The sequence below is a fragment of the Helicoverpa zea genome, chromosome 19 (assembly GCF_022581195.2).
Source record: "Helicoverpa zea isolate HzStark_Cry1AcR chromosome 19, ilHelZeax1.1, whole genome shotgun sequence".
In the NCBI taxonomy this organism is placed as follows: Eukaryota; Metazoa; Arthropoda; class Insecta; order Lepidoptera; family Noctuidae; genus Helicoverpa; species Helicoverpa zea.
In genome coordinates this window covers 5,638,694-5,658,171 of record NC_061470.1, presented here as the reverse complement: position 1 = coordinate 5,658,171, position 19,478 = coordinate 5,638,694, and the positions used below count along the sequence as shown (strand labels likewise).

Genomic DNA, 19,478 nt, shown 5'->3' with positions numbered 1-19,478 from the left:
AGAAATTCTAAGGACATTTCAATAATTTCCGAGTTTATTTTACCTACTATGTATATACCTAAATGAACGTACAATTTGACTATATTATTTCGCTCTATTAAGTAGAAGTTAAGTAGTCTATATATTGTATATTGAAAGTGACCAAGCTAATACGGTACGCATACTACGTGTTATTCATATCGGGTTTCTTAATGAGTAATTGTTGGCCTAGGTCCAGGTGGTGGCATCTAATTATGGTTGCAATAATATTACATATTTTGTATTTATAATTCATTCACTATCTAGGACTGCCTGACTTAATTCATGACTTTTCCACGACAGAGACCGAAGCGTATTTGAGAAAACTCTGGCCTTGTTAGGAAGATCATACATGACTATTCAAACTTTGCGCTTTTTTCTCGGATGTTTTGGCATAACTTTTTTTCATTCGTTAGAATGTGATGCCGAAACTGTTTTATATCCTTTGTATAGCAGTGTTCCTCACCTTTAATTTCACTTTTAACAGTGGTTTTAACATGGGGTCGGCAATACGATAGATGTTTATGACTAGTCGTGTTTTCTCAAGTCAGTTTGTGAAATATTCTCACGTCACAAATCTAGATTTCAATGGCAGACATTGCTAACCATATTAAGACTCTGTTAATTTAAATAGAATCGATATATTTCAATGTAATCGCGATGACAATGTGGAATGCACGTGGTGTCGTCAACCTTTTATGATTCACCTCAAACATCACACCACTAGATAAGGACTTGTCTTTATCGATATTTCATTTATCGATATTTTTTTGTATACTTAAGCCGAGAAAGATAAGAGCACTGCTTACCTGTACTACTCTAATGGATTCATTTCTTAGCCAATTCTACCGTTTTAATAGACGATAAATATTTACGAAGTCACGCATAATGTAGTTAGGTCTAATTCACAACGGTAAATAAATAACCAACTGATGCCAAAGTTTCGCGAAGTTAGTTTTGACGTTTCTGGGACGTCAAACTTTGCACTTCTTGGAATAAAGGCCACTTTTTCAGTCAATATACTGTATGATATATAAAAAGTTTTACAGGCGGTGAAAAAATAAACAAACACCTAAAACAGCTTCACATGACTATTATCGCCGTGAGCAATCAAAATCAAATCATTTATTTCATTTAGGCCTTTACAGGCACTTATGCTTGTTTCTAGTTGCCCATTCCATTAGTCGCTTTCTGTGGAGAAAAACGGGCTAAAAACTCCTTGGTTACTCTTTTTAAAATAGCATTACACACAATAATGCGAAGATCATGTAGAATCAATAAATAGTATATTTCCCACGTTGCTACTGTTTATCCGTAATTCGTATTTGATAACCGCCTACATGGACGCACCCTCATGCGATATTATCGTACGCCGATATGAGAACGGTTCTTATAAGCCTATAATGTTACTGTTATACGTTAGCTACATCACTTTTCGATCAGCTAGTTATAATATATGGTATTTATTGAAGTATTTTGACTGGCGCGATGGTCTCGTCACTAGCGATACTCCAACTACCTTAAAATGAGTTCCTATGTCATTTAGTAGTTGAGTCTGAGTTAACCCCTAACGCTTTATTTTAGGTTCATTATTACCTAGCCTTTTATTTAGATTCATTATTACCTACTGACATATATGACAAAATATGTAATCTGAGGGGTAAAACTTTTTCTTGCTAACGGGAAACCAATAAAGCAGTAAGGCTAATTATGTTATTAATGACCAATTACCAAACAGGTGAAGCCACCTGTGTTTTGTTATTGTATTGCGTATGTATACAAGGCCCGTGGTATTTATTGTATAGTTAATAATTTACGATAAAAATACTATCGATTATTTTGGTGTTTCCTTCAAATTATGGCACGGTAGATATGTAGGATCGATCTATCGTCAAAAGTATCGTACCACGCGCCATATAGCTCTTCCGCGCATTTTCACCCACGTCGCTACCTGTTGGAATCATACATATTTTTGGTATAAAAATAATTCTATCTTTAGATCATGTTCTATCCATATGAACTGAGCTTGAGCCAAATCTGGACCATAATTTCGTTGATTAATAACAAATATTCGAAGTACGAAATGGATACAGGATCCCAAATGAATCAAGAGTTCATGGCCTAAATTGCTCCAGAAATAAAATCGGTAATGCTAGACGTTCTAAAGAATTTATCTCTTCATTATAATTTTTTGGCATGACATGTTAAGCGAACGTCTAAACATTCAGAAAAGCACTGTCAAGCAGACCTCGACTTTCAAACGTTTGAAGATAGATCAACAGACATATAAACACGGCGCACAGGGACTGTTCAAATGACCTAAATTATCAAGGGTTATATACTTTATAGTTGCTTCTTCTTACATGTCTCATATTGAAATAGGTCCTCTCCCAATCTGATGCTGGTCATCAGCTCAGCCATGGTCCACTGCTGAATTCACATGTTACACCATTGTTGTTGTTCTAAACAAAGTTTGATTACTTTCAATGGGACGCAACAGATCAATCAATATTAAATTGAATAAAATCCTAGACGGAATGATGAGCACATTCGTGATTGGGCGTAATAAGTAATGACACGATTTTGTGTGGTGGCATTCTAAATATGTGGTTCTGAATATTAAATGGAGCAATACTGTTGAACAAGTGTTCAGAGGGTGTAAAACCCTTCCAATAGGTCTGCAAAATCTTAAGACATTGACTTTGGATCCGTGGCGCCAAAAGGTTGGAACTCCTGCAGTAAATCTGACCTTCTTAACCTGAAGGTTTCTAAGTACTTCCTCACTTTTGTATGAAAATCTTCATTACTTTTTTTCATTATTTCACAGTGAATTAAAAGAGTCGTTAAAGTAGTGTAGATTGTAGAGAACTATTCTATCTACGTATTCTTAGATTTTAGAGTGTAGCATTATAAGGGTCAATTCCCACTGAAAGAGCAGCGGCCGGCAGCGGCCGTAAGAGCACGGAAAATGTAAGAGCGCGGCGCGGTGCGGCGCCACGCGGCGCCGCGCGGCCCGCCGCGCTCGCGCTCAATCCCTTGCAATTACGGCCGCTGCCGGCCGCTGCCGGCCGCTGCTCTTTCAGTGGGAATTGACCCTAAGGGTGCATGTCTGCTATTGCTATAGTTAGTAGTAAATAATATATTTATCACAGCTTGCGTTGTACCGTACTATTCACAATATCATCATCCTCCGAGCCTTTTTCCCAATCATGTTGGGGTCGGCTTCCAGTCTAACCGGATTCAGCTGAGTACCAGTGCTTTACAAGAAGCGACTGCCTATCTGACCTCCTCAACCCAGTTACCCGGGCAACCCGATACCCCTTGGTTAGACTGGTGTCAGACTTACTGGCTTCTGACTACCCGTAACGACTGCCAAGGATGTTCAATGACAGCCGGGACCTACAGTTTAACGTGCCATCCGAAACACAGCCAATGGTGTCTAAGATATACTTAGAAAGTACATACAGACTTAGAAAAGTTGCATTGGTACTTGCCTAACCTGGGATCGAACCATACTATTCACAATATAATATTCTATATATAAAAAATACATATATTTATTAACAAACCACAAAAACACAAACACTTTTCGCAAAAATAAAACACTGCTTCCTCAACACTTCCTCTTCAAACCATGACAAATGACTACCCTTTCCAGATATGTGCGTTAGCAAAGCAGATGGATATGACAGAGAGACAGGTGGAACGCTGGTGGCGTCTCCGCCGCAGCCAGGACAAGCCCTCGACCCTGGTGAAGTTCTGCGAGAACATGTGGAGGACCACGTTCTACTTGTACAACTTCTCCTACGGTATATTCATATTGTGGGATAAAGAGTGGCTGTGGGATATCGACCAGTGTTATATTGGATATCCTCATCAGGTTCGTATTTTTGATAATATATCCCTTCCCCCCAAGGGGGGGCCCTTACTGCCTCGTTGGTCTAGTGGTCGCAAGCGCGGCTGCTGTGCCAGAGGTCTCGGGTTCGATTCCCGGGTCGGGCCGAAATCGCTTTGTGGGTTTTCTTAAACTTTCACAAAGCAGCCCGTAGTCTGGAAGTTGGTGATTGATCCACCCGTGCATCGGAGAGCACGTAAATGTCGGTCCTGCGCCTGATCTCTCTCCGGTCGTGTCGGATTGCCGTTCCATCGGGTTATGAGAGTAAAGGAATAGGGAGTGCACCTGTGTCTGCGCAAATGCTCGTGCACTATAATATGTCCTGCGCAGCTGGCTGATCTCCTTAGATGAGAACAGAAATCGAGAAAATCGGCCGTGGACGCCATTAATGTTTCCCTTGTCAATCTTAATGTTATTCGACTTTTGGATAATTATTTTGGAGTTAATTTACCTGAGTGTTCCTAAAGATATTGGTTTCAAATATAATGTCTCTAAATGACCATATACAACATATTTATAATTGGCAACTGTTCAGCATATTGTACCACATCTTATACTCCTTATTGCTTGGCTATTATCGTTTCAGTGCAACGCAACTTAGAGAAGGCTTAAAATAGCGATGCACGAATACCACTAATGGATGACGAATCCTAATTATGTAAGATTTAACGAGTAGATGCTACATAGTTGCGAGATGCTCTGCTCAGCTACAGTTTCGACATTTCGAGAATCACGAACATAATTCACTTTTCCTTTACCAGAAATCCTCTAGTATGTATTTCTGCGTAATTCAAATTCAAATCCAAAATTCCAGTATCTTGTACTATAAACTTTCTACGATAAATCAAACGAAACTGTCGTAAACAATCTATGTATTCCTGCTCACTATAGAATCTCTCAAGAACAGACTCCTTCCAATTAGGTCTTTTGAGACCAAAGACTTTTTTATATATAATAAATATCTCGGCACCTATGAATCGTTAACTCAACGCAAAACTCGACACAAAATGTCGTGTTCGATAATAATCATACTATTTTTGTAGTAGAAAATTTGGTTATCAAACCAGGTGCAGGTTATCGTAAAGATAATACTATCACCAATACTCCGATGTATGTTTTTAGATATGGGTTGCCTGGTTAAATATTTTTTTATCATAAAGTAAAAATTGATGACCTCTGAATTATTATCTGTTCATTGGAAACCGTTACTTATATCCTGCGTAAAAGATATAGCTAGACTTTTAAATTTGAAACTGGAATCAATTTTATCCAGTCCTAAGTTTGGCATACAGGATAGGGTCTCATAATTATCTGTACCCAAGATAAACCGTATTGGCTTAGGTAGACCTGAAGTATATCACCCGTGAAAAATCGTTTTTAGGAACCTATTTTTATGAATTTGCGCAGCAAAATCTATGCCGAACTATGTAAGGCTTCTGCTAATTTTCAATATTGGCAATGATAACTCATTTCAGGGTCTCACCAGCGATGTATGGTGGCACTACATGATATCGGCAGCGTTCTATTGGTCGCTGACGATCTCGCAGTTCTGGGACGTGCGGCGCAAGGACTTCTGGCAGATGTTCGTGCACCACATCGCCACCATCCTGCTGCTCTCCTTCAGCTGGGTCTGCAACCTGCACAGGATCGGCACCCTCGTCCTTGCCTTACACGACTGTGCTGACATCTTCCTCGATGCAGCTAAAGCAGCGAAGTACGCGAGCTACCAACGCCTGTGTGATATCATTTTCACAGTGTTCACAGTGCTGTGGATTCTCTCAAGACTTGTTATTTATCCGTTCTACATTATTTGGAGGTGAGTAACGTTTGTTTGGAAACGAGTTTTTGTTATCATTTATCATGAACTGTTTTTCACTAAATTATTCAATGACGTTTCAGATAGATGTAAGTAAACATGTTTATTACAATAGAATAAGTACTGTTTAGAGCCATTTACATTGACGACATAGATTTTGTTCGTATGGACGTTTTTAGACTGAGTCCCAACCAAAAATAGTGAGTTTTTATCACAATGTATGCACGCGATAGTCGATGGTACAATAAACATCAAAACCGTCATTTTCTTGGGTTGATCTTTAGTTGCAGTTAAAAATCAGTGCTATTTATACCAAATCTACTGTCATAAAGCAGTCGTAAAATTCAATACTTACGACCACTTTAATGCGAGTCAGTTTCATGATCAGTTTGTTTGTTTTAAAGTTCCATCTCTATTTAAGTTAGAACAAGATACTTAACGATGCCAGAAGTTGATTTTTTCCGCCAAAAAAAGTTGCGATAGTCCCATGGTGGGCGCCAGAACCCAAAAACCATACACAATTTTTATGTTGATTGACTAAAATTCCCGATGTATTTCTTTTATAATATACACTAGATTTTTTTATAAGAATTATAGTTTCTCATATCATACATTTTCGTTTCCAGCACATCGATCCGGGCACCCATGATACTGCCGATGTTCCCGGCGTACTACATCTTCAACTCGCTGCTGTGTCTACTATTAGGCCTGCACATGGTGTGGACCTGGCTTATACTGCAGGTCGCTTACAAAGCTATTAGTGCTGGACAGGTGAGATATCGATAGTTTTTTAATTGTTTTTTTTTAATAAGTATTTTTTTTATAGAAATTGTTTGGTTTCATAACATACAAAATAATCATTTGTATAAACTACGATAAGTTTAAAGGGATAAAATTAAAGAAAATACTTATATTTTCCAGATGGAAGGTGATATTAGGAGTTCGAGTTCAGAAATAAGTGACAGTTCGCACCAATCTAACCACAGCACGCCGAATCGTGTCAATAATAAAAAGTGAGTAGAACAAAATATACCTATACTTTTTCTAATCGTATGTTCATTTAAACAAGTATGTTCAATGTCTTCATTTTGTACATGTATATGTCATGAACATGGAGAACAAAATGACTAGCGGAGATGTCATAACGTAAAATCTTCTAATGAAGTTGCATGCGGACATGCGGACTTTCAGGGGCCGAGGCATCTAGCTCCGCCTTCATGACTCTGCTTTGGTTGGAAAATTACCAATCAAATATGACCAATCATTGACAGATGTCTCAAGGACCCCGAACTCCTCGTTAGTTTAACTGATCGACTTAGTCACGCCTACCGTACTTTACTTGACCTTCAAGAAGGCATCCTGACGCGCCTGCCTTATGGCATCTCCGCTCATTCCTTCCTCCTTGCTCATGAACTAAACGGAAGGTTAACACATTTCTCCTCAGAGTCAGACTTGCGAGGTACCCACGATGCGCGGGAGGGACATCTATCTATCGTCGTCCACCGACGTCTTAGGGACAAGTCAAGCCGCTAGCCGGCAAGTGCCATGAAACGTTTAGCGGCTCAAGCCGGGCAACGCTGAAGGTTTGCCCGGTCACAAACAAGTGACCCGCATTTTTACCCTCCCTGCATGGCGTTCTAACGGCTTTGATTGCCGAAACTCCCTGTGTGGCATTCGTATGTCAACTAAGATTGGAAGTGATCTTACTAGTTAGATTGTAAACTGACTTCTAAATGTTAAGAGTCAAATTGTAAACTGACTTCGAAATCTTACTATAGTTCGGCCATTCAGAGAATGCGTTCCTGACACGTCGCGATTGAACTGACGACGTAACTTTGCAATGGCGTTGCAGTTACGATAAAAATATTTTTGCTGGTTGTTTACCGTTTTAACAATTGAGGAGCATTAAAACAACATTATTATATCAATAATCAATGAATGTTATAATTTTGTGCCAAACTGAGTGTCAAATAACTTGGTAAACAATATTTTTCTAAATCTATACTGCGCTATTACAAGGTTATGTCAGCGGTTTATATTTTGTAGTGCTGTGCTAAAAATAACAGGCAAGTATCGTAATCTGTTCTTATACAGTTATAATATAAAATAATACGTTTTGATTTTCTTTTTAAGAATTGGAAAATAATGGACTATAAGACTTAATTATAACGTTTATGAAATATAAAAATAAAACTATGACCAAACCGCATTTTTATACTTAGATTAAAAATGGTAACCCCAAATGGCGTTATGGGCCGCCATTTTGTGACGCTAAAACAGTCGTCCGTTGTCGTTTCGTGCGCATAGACCACGTTTTTCAAGTGTTTTCGATCTGTTTTTATTTGATTACCCGGCTTTTGTTAGACCGAGATATCAGGATTGATTCTGTTATTGATAATAATATAATTATACATGTAGGCGAAGATGATGATGAAGACACCACCTCCTCAAGCAAATCGGAGTCTGATTAATATTCTGTTCGCACATTCAATTCAATGTACTTGTAACAAAGAATAAATAAAACAATTTTATTATATGAATATTACCTTTTTTTGGTTTCCACTTAAATAACTAAAATATAAAACAAATGATTCCGCCAATTTAAAACGAAAATAATCTTAAAATAATGCGGCGGTTCATTTTGAAGGAACGGTAACGAACTCAGTGTTATGTTGTGCCCATCACTAGTCGTGACTAACTGATAGGTGTCAGGAACGCATTCTCTGAACGGCCGAAGTATAGTCGGATTGTAAACTGACTTCTAAATCTTACTAGTCAGATCATAAACTGACTTCGAAATCTTACTAGTCAGATTGTAAACTGACTTCGAAATCTTACTAGTCGGATTGTAAACTGACTTCGAAATCTTGCTAGTCAGATTGTAAACTGACTTCGAAATCTTACTAGTCAGATTGTAAACTGACTTCTTAATCTTACTAGTCAGATTGTAAATTGACTTCGAAATCTTACTAGTCAGTTTGTAAACCGACTTCTAAATCTTATTATTCAGATTGTAAACTGACTTCTAAATCTTACAAGTCGGATTGTAAACTGACTTCTAAATCTTATGTTGACATACTCATTCGGGAGCATCGCGACTCAACCATAAATTTCAACAGCATGTACAAGGTGTTGATTTGCATTTGTGCCATAGCTCAGGAGGAGGACATACAATACGTAAATAATCCATTGGAATTACAGTAGATGGGAAATAACTAATATGCACTGCTTTTTTTGTCATTGTAATGTCGTGGTATTTCCGAAGTAATCCAATTTTATGAATGAAATGTATGAGTGATCGTTGCGCATGCTTTGTGTTTGCGTTTGTGTGAGGGTGCAGCACGGTTTTAACGCCAGTAACATACGCACCAAGTTTAAATAAGGCTAGATGACATTTACGGAATTCCGAAAAAAAATTAAAGAAAAAAAATTACGTACCAATTTTTTTATTGATTTGGGTCGAGAATCATTAGCATAATTACCTCCTTGAATATGGCACGGATGCAAATCAACAGCTTGTATAATGGGGGATCAGATTAATATTAAAATACTTTATTTATTTTTTACAAAATTAATCTTTTTTCACCGGTGAAGGCTTTGCGCTACAATCCTGTTGTGTAGCAAGATCTAATACTTAACAGAAATTAGGTAAAGAAGTGCTTTGTGAAAGGGACATGATCTTGAATCGTGGTTTTTGCGATACCTCGGCTGATACTAATGCGTGAAGGATTTACATTAATTAGCTACAGCGGAATAAAATTAGGGGGACGTAGAGTTTACTTAGCAAGTAATAAATAAACATCAGGCATGACTCGTTGACCTAGGTGGTGGTATAGAGTTGCCGATGCTTTTCGATTGGCGGTTTTTGAACCTGTTTGGTGACATTTACAGTTTTTTTTTTGACAGTGCTAGTACTTACAAATAATACTGGGGCCAGATGAATGTAAGGAGTGATGATTTGTTTGAAAGGGATATTCGCTTCAATTTCACATTTTTTGTCTAGGGTCTTGAGTATAAAGTTATCTATAATTGTTTATCTAATCTAATGGAAAGGTCGCAATGGTGCTTACGTTAAAGTTACGTTCATCTGGCCCGTCCCAACATACCCACCACATTTCAACCCTAACCAAAACCTCACGATCATAAACTAACCCTCAATTTTTTATTTCCAGAGAGACATAGGACCCGGCCGACCGTCCAGGCGATGAGCCCAGCGTCCGCGGCCCCCGGCGGCCGCAAGCATGACTAAATCACTCCACGTTACGAGGTTGTAACTAGCTATATACATAAATATATCACTAATATTACGCGGGGCCACATTTACGCTTTATTATTACGCTAGCTTTATGACCGGTGCCTCTTTAGGTTAAAAAGAATATCTGTGTTCGAAATTTAAATGGCGTTTTCGATATTCAAATAAAACGTGTTGTTTGGTATTTCCATAGACATAATATTAGTAAACAGGACTGCGCACATAAACCCAAAAAACGAGCCGAGTGAAACAGTTAGTACGGAGGCTGTCTGTCCCTTTCTAATAGGGTGACTATGAGATTAAGCTATGTGAGACAAATCCGAATTTGCTAAGATTATTAAACACAGATTGGTATTGAAGTTTTAACTGACGCAGTTTGTGACCTTAAGATACTAATAAAGGCTTTTAATAATTAGCGGGAATTAGCAGTATAAAAGCAGGAAGATTCGAAGTGAAAACTGTTTTTTTTTGTATTTCTACTTCATATATAGACTGCTGAGCCATTTATGTCGCCTTTCTTCATTTTTTGGGAAGCTATAACAATAGTACAACAGTTTTAAAATCCATCACCCATATTTCGACTCATTACAAGAATTCATGGGCACCCTAGTTGTTTGGTTTACGAAAATGTTATTATTAGCTAACCTGTGGAACGATATAATGCAACCACCATAGAATTCACTTTTACAAGTATAAACGCAACACTTTTTCACCATTTAAATAGTTTAAATTGATTTAATACAAACAATATAAACAAAATTTTAAATGCTGATTACGCGCTAAGAATGTTCAGGGTTACCGCTAGAAAATAAAAAAAAGCAAAATAAAAATTTATGTTGTTTATGTTTTAAGAATAAATACGAATAAATTAATGCGATTTTTATTATTTTTTGACTTACAATTGTTAAAATAAGATAAAAATATATGTGATTCAATTGTTTTTTTGAGAAGACAAAACTTTTGATCACAACATTTTTTTATGCTGGCAAGGTGTTAGAAAGAGACAAACGGCCTCCGTTCTAACTATCCCTCTCGGCTCGGATTTGCCTCTGTGTATTGTGCAACAAATTTAGTACCTTATTGCGTTGGAATAGAGTTCATTTTTGTAAATATATATTTTGAGCGTGCGCAATCTTGTTTATTATATTACATCTATGGGTATTTCAAACTGAGTAACGTCGTTTTAAAATGAACAGTCGAGTCGTTTAGAAACGCGGATTTGAAAACAATTGTTTTTCAATGGCAGGAATGGTGTTTTGGGATAGTTTTATGGGAAATAGGGAAAATATCAAACATGTTTCTATTCTTTTTATCATTCATGATTATATTCCAAATAATGAGAGTTCTCTCCTTAGTTTAAATAATAGCTACGCATATCTAGATACTCCAAAGTATCTCCAATGTATGAAATTTCAAACACATACGTAAATTACTTGTACTATAATGAAAGTCGAGTGATAATATTTAACATATCGATATCTTAGTTTGCAAATTAAACACAACGAAAACGGTTATTCTATGTTACCAAGGCATAAAGGAAAAGTTAAGGGATTGATAATAAATATATGTAATAATGTTAATAATATAGGCACAAATAGTTCAGTAGTGTGGCCCCAAAATGTTCGTCCTGTTGTGTTGTTCATTCGTTCATGAATGATTCGAGCTATATCTAAGTCCGTATTTATAAACACGTGAGATTTCTAAGTATTGATAGACGTAACGATTTTTCGGGTTAATGATGTCAGCATTTTTATCGATATCGATATTTTTTTACATGGCGGCGACATTCGATATTTTCTTGTCGATAAATATGTTCACATCTCTATGCAAGTACATATAATTGTGTATGTGACGACTGAATTAGATTGAATATTTTAATTTTTTTGAATGCTCTTATGTTTTCTTTTAATACAGATTCTAATTCAGTCATTAAACATAGAAAAAGTTTATTGCTAATGCTATTTACAAGATGCTTGTCGATGAATTCTGTTATTTAAAAAAAACAAGGCAAGTGGTTTAATAATTTTTACTAAGTGAATTGACATATTATTGACTCCATATTACGTGAAAAATACGCGCGTACGTACGTTACCCATAAAGAAAAATATTTATGACCTCTATGGTGCTGAACAAAATATATCATTTATTTAAGCATTTATTTTATGATAGCAGAAATAAGTACTTACGTATCAGCTGTGTGCGAGGATGATTTTCCTTTATTTTGTTTTCAATAACTGAAGTATTTTAATTTTATTTTTTCTTCCTTTGTTGTAAGCTTATGTAGTTTCCAGTAGTTGCCTTTTTGTGTAACTTGTGTTTTTTTAAAAGAGAAAAATAAATAGTTTTTCGCATGATTAACGATCTTAATACAGAAGTTCTGAAGTGAATGAATCATGCGTGAAGTAATTTTATGTAGTCCTACATTGATTATGATTTCTAAGTTCATGTGTCTCAAAAATATTAACAAAAATGGGACAATTGAGTTCTTTTATGCCTATTTTATAAGCTTAAAACGTGTTCCTTTTAACGTCTTAATCTTTTTTTTTTTTACTCAGATCATATGAAACACGAATTTGTCTTAACACAATAAGGCATATTATTCCCTGTTGCCATTCTAAAAGTCACAATACTTAGGTCGCTAATAATGAATAATTGGTACTATTTTTACGATAATTAAGGATACTTAAATCGTGTTATCGTCGTGCTTTGGCAGGCAGGTGGTTGTTTTAAGCGAGAACAATACTTTAAGCTTATGATAAATTGAAGTTACATATTACAGTAAGTACACTATTTATTGGGGGACCATACAGTTGGATCATATTGATTTATAATACTGTCTGTTATCCAAATTGCTTAATATATTGACAGCCAGCAACGTACATTATCGATTCTAAAAGTTGTGATTATTCTTTGATTATTTAGATGCTTTTTTTAACAGTTTGTACTGAAGTAAGAGTGTGATTGTTTTACATGTCTGTCTATTTAGACTCGGTTTTTACCGAGTCGTGAAAGTTAAGGTGTTTACAAGACAGACCAGAGATGTGTAGGCATGCGTGCTTGAATTTGCGTATATGCAGGTCAACTGTCTTTGTGCGTTTTTTTCAAAACAACTTCCATTTATCATGTTGTCAGAAAAAACGAAATAAAAACTATCTGGGATACTTTCATACTATGTCTCGTCCGTAAATGCCGAAATAGTAAATTACTAAATTGAATTAAATTCGAAACATTTTTATTTGTTCCGCTTTCACCTTCGTTTAAGTTAGTGGGTTATTTATTTTTATCATTTTAACATGTAAATAATCTAGACACGATTTTTTTTCTATTCCAATCCAAATACCTACGTTATGACACAAATATTTAAAGTATTATTAGTTGTACAGCGTAGTACACAAGAGCTAGTCTAACGCTACTTACCTATGCTAATAAATTCAGCTTTTTAGTTCCCCTCTTTATCTTACACTAGGTAAATTATCTTAGAACACGTATTTGGATGATAGAAAATGAAGATCAATTATAGTTCGGCCATTCAGAGAATGCGTTCCTGACACGTCGCGATTGAACTGACGACGTAATAACATTCATTGATTATTGATATAATAATGTTGTTTTAATGCTCCTCAATTGTTAAAACGGTAAACAACCAGCAAAAATATTTTTATCGTAACTGCAACGCCATTGCAAAGTTACGTCGTCAGTTCAATCGCGACGTGTCAGGAACGCATTCTCTGAATGGCCGAACTATAATTGCTAATAACAAAAAGCTATTGTACCTCCTTCTTTTTCGAAGTCGATTAAAAATATCGATAGTTCAAGCAAGAGCATTAGGTACAACACTATTTGGAAACGAAACTAAATAAAACTAAATTGTCATTAGTCCAAATTTTTATCATCTGCGTAATATTCTCCCCTTTGTAGATAGGATAATGTAGGTATTTATAAAATAAATTAGTGCCTCAACACGCGCGACAGTTGTCTTATTGAAATTCCAAAATTAGGTGTAAAAATGTTATTTATAGTTCGGCCATTCAGAGAATGCGTTCCTGACACGTCGCGATTGAACTGACGACGTAACTACATTCATTGATTATTGATATAATAATGTTGTTTTAATGCTCCTCAATTGTTAAAACGGTAAACAACCAGCAAAAATATTTTTATCGTAACTGCAACGCCATTGCAAAGTTACGTCGTCAGTTCAATCGCGACGTGTCAGGAACGCATTCTCTGAATGGCCGAACTATAGTATTGCGTTGCTAGATCGCTTAATACATTTTACGTAGTGTTATATTATGGTGAACATAATAATTGGCATAAGCTGTGGACTTGCCTTATCTGTAATTATAACCTGATTGTTTAAATTCTACTTTTTGAATGGCTTTTAATTGAAAAGTACCAAAGTGGTAAAACATATTATGTAAACATTCTGTTATTTTGAGGTATACCTTAGTGGTACCTTACATTTTGTGAGTTTGCAGCTTATTCTAAAATTCGGATCGCGAATAAAATAATTATCATAAAAATGCTAATTGCTTGCAAAAAGATCACAAATTACAGTAGGCATGAATATTCATATTCAATGGTATAAATTTTTCAAATATCGCCAAAATATTTAATCAAATTCTTGTGAAATACAAAATTTGACCTGATTAAATATTCTGAAAGTTACACTAAAATAGAAGCTGCTATTTAATTTTAATCTTAATAGCTTTTGCTTAAAAATATATTTATAATGTTGAAAGAAGTCCATTTCACAAAACTCAAAATAAAACTTAGCTGTAGAAATTCTCGCTAACTTTGCTAGGCTGATAATAATATAGAATGAACAAAATATATCAACCATATCATTTGACTTAAAATGTATATTTATTAATTGCACATTATGTTAAGTAGTGAAATAGATATTTAACGACTATTATTTAGTCGAAACTCCGACTATAGTTCGGCCATTCAGAGAATGCGTTCCTGACACGTCGCGATTGAACTGACGACGTAACTTTGCAATGGCGTTGCAGTTACGATAAAAATATTTTTGCTGGTTGTTTACCGTTTTAACAATTGAGGAGCATTAAAACAACATTATTATATCAATAATCAATGAATGTAGTTACGTCGTCAGTTCAATCGCGACGTGTCAGGAACGCATTCTCTGAATGGCCGAACTATAATAGTAATTACGGTCATTCCTAATATTCTTTCTATCTGTGGTTTTACTAGAGATAAAATTTCGACATAAGTTCCATCATCATCATCATCATCTCAGCCATAGGACGTCCACTACTGAACATAGGCCTCCCCCTTAGATCTCCACAGACACCTGTTGGAGGCGACCTGCATCCAGCGTCTTCCGGCGACCTTTATAAGGTCGTCTGTCCACCTTGTTGGTAGACGTCCTACGCTGCGCTTGCTAGTCCGTGGTCTCCACTCCAGCACTTTTCGACCCCATCGGCCATCTGCTCTGCGAGCAATACGGCCTGTCTATTGCCACTTCAACTTGCTAATCCGGTGGGCTATATCGGTGACTTTAGTTCGTCTACGGATCTCCTCATTTTGGATTCGATCACGTAGAGAAACACCGAGCATAGCTCCATACAAGTAATGTCAAATCCCTATCTCTAGTAAAGATACAGATACATTAGAAAATTGAGAATGGCCGATAGTCGCACTTGTCGATATTCGAGACACAAGTATTTATAAGTAATAAATAAATATAAAGAAGGGATACTATCGAATATACCCAAAGACGCTTTATGAAGCTTAAGAATATATATTTTAATAGATTTAAGGAAATAATAATTTTATTTACTAATGCAGTCATTTATGAGACTACAATTTTCTTTTTTTTTGTCATATCAATATGTTTTTCTGTTTCTATAAAAGGAACTGTTAGTAATTTGTGCCTGTTATTAAAAAAAAACCAAAGCTGTTTGCATTTTACGTGCATTCATATTTTTAACATTAAATTCGCGTTTTTTACTATTATTTGGTTGTAAACTTGTATACCAAAAACGACCTAAAATTACTGGTTTAGAATTTGACAAAACGCTGAACAATGGATATATAGTTATTTATTTATATATAACCACATCATCAAGTTTTTGATTTTTGAATATTTTTACTAATACTTGTGGTGCGCTTCGTTAATTGTGTAAGTTATCAGAGTATCCTGCAGCCCAGTTTAGCATTTAAATATTTATAAAACACCAAAATAATATTTATATCAAACTTTACATTGTAAGGATAAACTTAATTTAACGGTGCATGTAAGTGTTGTTATAGTTTTACGGGATACCATTACGTTTCTACGTCTGACATTTTATATTATAAGTACTTATGAATTTGTTGCTATTATTGTTTTTATGTGTACATGTGTATGGTATGTATAGGTCATAGACATAATATAGTAAACAGGACTGCGCATATTTAACCAAAAAACGAGCCGAGTGAAACAGTTAGTACGGAGGCCGTCTGTCCCTTTCTAATAGGGTGACTATGAGATTAAGCTATGTGAGACCAATCCGAGTTTGCTACGATTATTAAACACAGATTGGTATTGAAGTTTTAATTTACGCAGTTTGTGACCTTAAAATACTAATATAGGCGGGAAGATTCGAAGTGCAGACAGATTTTTTTTGTATTTTTGCTTCACATATAGACTGCTGAGCCATTTATATCGCCTGTCTCCATTTTTTTGGGAAGCTATAACAATAGTACAACAGTTTAAAAATCCATCACCCATATTCTCTCATTCTTCTGACTCATTACAAGAATTCATGGGCACCCTAGTTGTTTGATTTACGAAAATGTTATTATTAGCTAACCTGTGGAACGATATATTGCAACCACCATAGGATTCACTTTCACAAGTATAAAAGCAACACTTTTTCACCATTTTAATAGTTTGAATTGATTCAATACAAAAAAATATAAACAAAATTTTAAATGCTGATTACGCGAGAATGTTCAGGGTTACCACTAGAAAATAAAAAAAAGCGAAATAAAAATTTATTATTTATGTTGTTTATGTTTTAAGAATAAATACGAATAAATTAATGCGATTATTATTAATTTGTTGACTTACAATTGTTAAAATAAGATAAAAATATAAGTGATTCAATTGTTTTTTTGGGCAAAAAAACTTGATCACATTTTTTTATGCTGGCAAGGTGGTAGAAAGAGACAAACGGCCTCCGTTCTAACTATCCCTCTCGGCTCGGATTTGCCTCTGTGTATTATGCAACCAATTTAGTACCTTATTGCGTTGGAATAGAGTTCATTTTCGTAAATATATATTTTGAGAGTGCGCAATCTTGTTTATAGTATATTACATCTATGGTATAGGTAGACAGTGCCTATTACACTCGTAGAAAAAAGGATTTACTCTCCCAGTAAAAAAAAATATATGTTCCAATTTCAAAGTTGAAAAATAATGATATTGACGTTCAATTTCAAAGTTGAAAAATAATGATATTGATATGGCACTTTGATGTTTTAATTTTTTTTTTCCACTGTCATATTTTTTGTTGTAGACTACTTATGAGGGCCAAAGTTTAATTAAGAAAGTACACTTTCCTTTTAAGTAATATTTGTTTTTTTGTCTATATAACTGTACCGTTACCTCTTGAACAACTAAATAATGTACAAATAAAACATTATCATGATACGTTCGTGCCTTTCACTATATTTTAAATATTGTTGATATATAGTTAACGTTTAGAGATGACTGTATGTGCAAGTATATGATGAAATATTATTATTATTGTATGTTGGTTGAATATAATAAATATGCTGTATATTGTATGTGTTGATCTCTGTCCTTATTGCATTTGTCATGGTTTATTTTAATTGTCACGGTTTTTTTTATTTAAAATGGTAATGTGCGTATCTTATGGTGTTGTTTTTGGTGTAGGTTAATGTTTTTTTTGTTTTGTTCACGAGTTTAGTCACTGATACCATGTTTGTGGTCCTACTGTGGCGGATTTTCTTTCATAATATTTATGCCTGTTTTGATTTAAATGTTCATGTTGTCTTTTTCGAAATAAATAGCATAAAATTGTATGTTTAATTGAACAGTTAAAGGGAACAGTTATCGGTAAAATATTGTATTCTTTTTTTTTATTCTGCTCAGCCAGAGACGTCAGTGACTAAATACGTTTAGAATGACTTTTTTATTTGTAAGCAAAGAGGTGTATTGTTATAAACGAGGTCGTACTGTGTATGTTATGACGAGGTAACGAGAGTTGAGTTGCGGTGGTCTGTTTTGTATGCGAAGAAACAATAATAAAATTATACCAAATAATACCTTTTTCATTTATTTGCATGATGTAAACACTTGAATCTTGCTAAGTTTGTGAAATGAATAATAAAAGTACTTTGCAATCTAATTACCCTAATTACACTATCAAATCTACTATACACTATTCAAATCCTGGACACCTTTCTGCTACTAAAAAAAATGGAAAATTGGACCCATGCGTACGACACAAGTCGGCAATAGAAAATATACCTATATACGAATGGCGTCCTGGCTGATTGTCGGCCACGGTGGCTAGTCTTTCCAAGAAGATACTACAATGCAGAAGTATTTAGAAACAGGTGCCCTCTCTATTTACCCACTCTCATAGCCCGTCTAGCAGGCGCAAGACCAATATTTACTTCCAGTTTCCAGGCTGCTTTGTGAAAGTAACCCACAAAGCAATGCCTTCCCGGCCCGGGAATCAAATCCTCCCACAACACACACAATCCTCCTCCCCTAGCAGTTTATATATTCCACTGAGAAAAATAAGATGCACGGTACTGGCATTAGGTGAGTATAAATTAAATAATATCAATCAATTTATTGGCCCAAATTATAGACTCCTAAATAATAATACTTTATTGTTCCCAGATTTGCTACTTGCTACGTCTTCTTTGAAGGAAGTGGACTTTACTCGTCGTTTTATTTTTGAAAACTTATTTCAAATTGATCAAGAGAAATGGTTAACACTTCGCGATCGTCACTTGGATTAGAAAACATATGTAAGTAACTAATGACATTAATTAAGAACAGTCGGCCAAGAAAGTAATGTACCACATTTGACAAGTTTCTGTAAGATATTTTGCTAAGCAAAAATAGAGTTTTTTAATGAAGTTTAAATGAATGTAACAAGGCGAAATACTTTTTTTGGCTGACTGTAGAAGGGCTATGTGCCCAATCATAACAGCGCCATCTATTAACTAATTTCAATTGAATGGAAAACATACTTCTTATTACAAGACCTACTGAAATTAGGTACCGGTTCGATTAGATTATCTACTTATTGCTGGGTAACGTACGTGGAAGGTGTTCACAGTTCGGAGTCCGAGGCTTTTTGTGCGAGTATTTTGGTTGGACTTGTCCAAGATACAGGCCTTAGTTCAAGTTTCATCCGAAATGTGTAGTTTCTCTAGTAAATTAAGTTATAATGCAAATAAATAAATAGGACATAATATTGTAATCCTAATCTTACAGAGCACAT

The 19,478-nt window shown here is 35.3% G+C and overlaps 1 protein-coding gene and 1 long non-coding RNA gene across 4 annotated transcripts in view; both read left to right on the top strand.

Moving 5' to 3' along the window:
- The window catches only part of LOC124639677 (ceramide synthase 6-like), a 28,985-nt gene extending 15,799 nt beyond the window's left edge, over positions 1-13,186 (top strand). For 2 of the 3 annotated variants that reach the window (XM_047177123.1, XM_047177124.1), the window contains 6 exons: positions 3,677-3,898; positions 5,389-5,729; positions 6,356-6,500; positions 6,651-6,742; positions 7,174-7,312; positions 9,902-10,259. In XM_047177123.1, coding sequence (XP_047033079.1) covers positions 3,677-3,898; positions 5,389-5,729; positions 6,356-6,500; positions 6,651-6,742; positions 7,174-7,243 — 870 coding nt within the window. In that variant the 3' untranslated portion in view covers positions 7,244-7,312; positions 9,902-10,259. Of the gene's footprint in view, positions 1-3,676; positions 3,899-5,388; positions 5,730-6,355; positions 6,501-6,650; positions 6,743-7,173; positions 7,313-9,901; positions 10,260-11,139 lie in introns of those variants that run through there. The other variant, XM_047177125.1, reaches the window with a different exon arrangement.
- A 1,965-nt stretch (positions 13,187-15,151) lies between these two features.
- LOC124639684 lies at positions 15,152-18,280 on the top strand. Its single transcript, XR_006985479.1, has 2 exons — positions 15,152-16,367; positions 17,323-18,280. It is a non-coding gene; the product is annotated as an uncharacterized LOC124639684 (long non-coding RNA).
- The last annotated feature ends 1,198 nt before the right edge of the window (positions 18,281-19,478 follow it).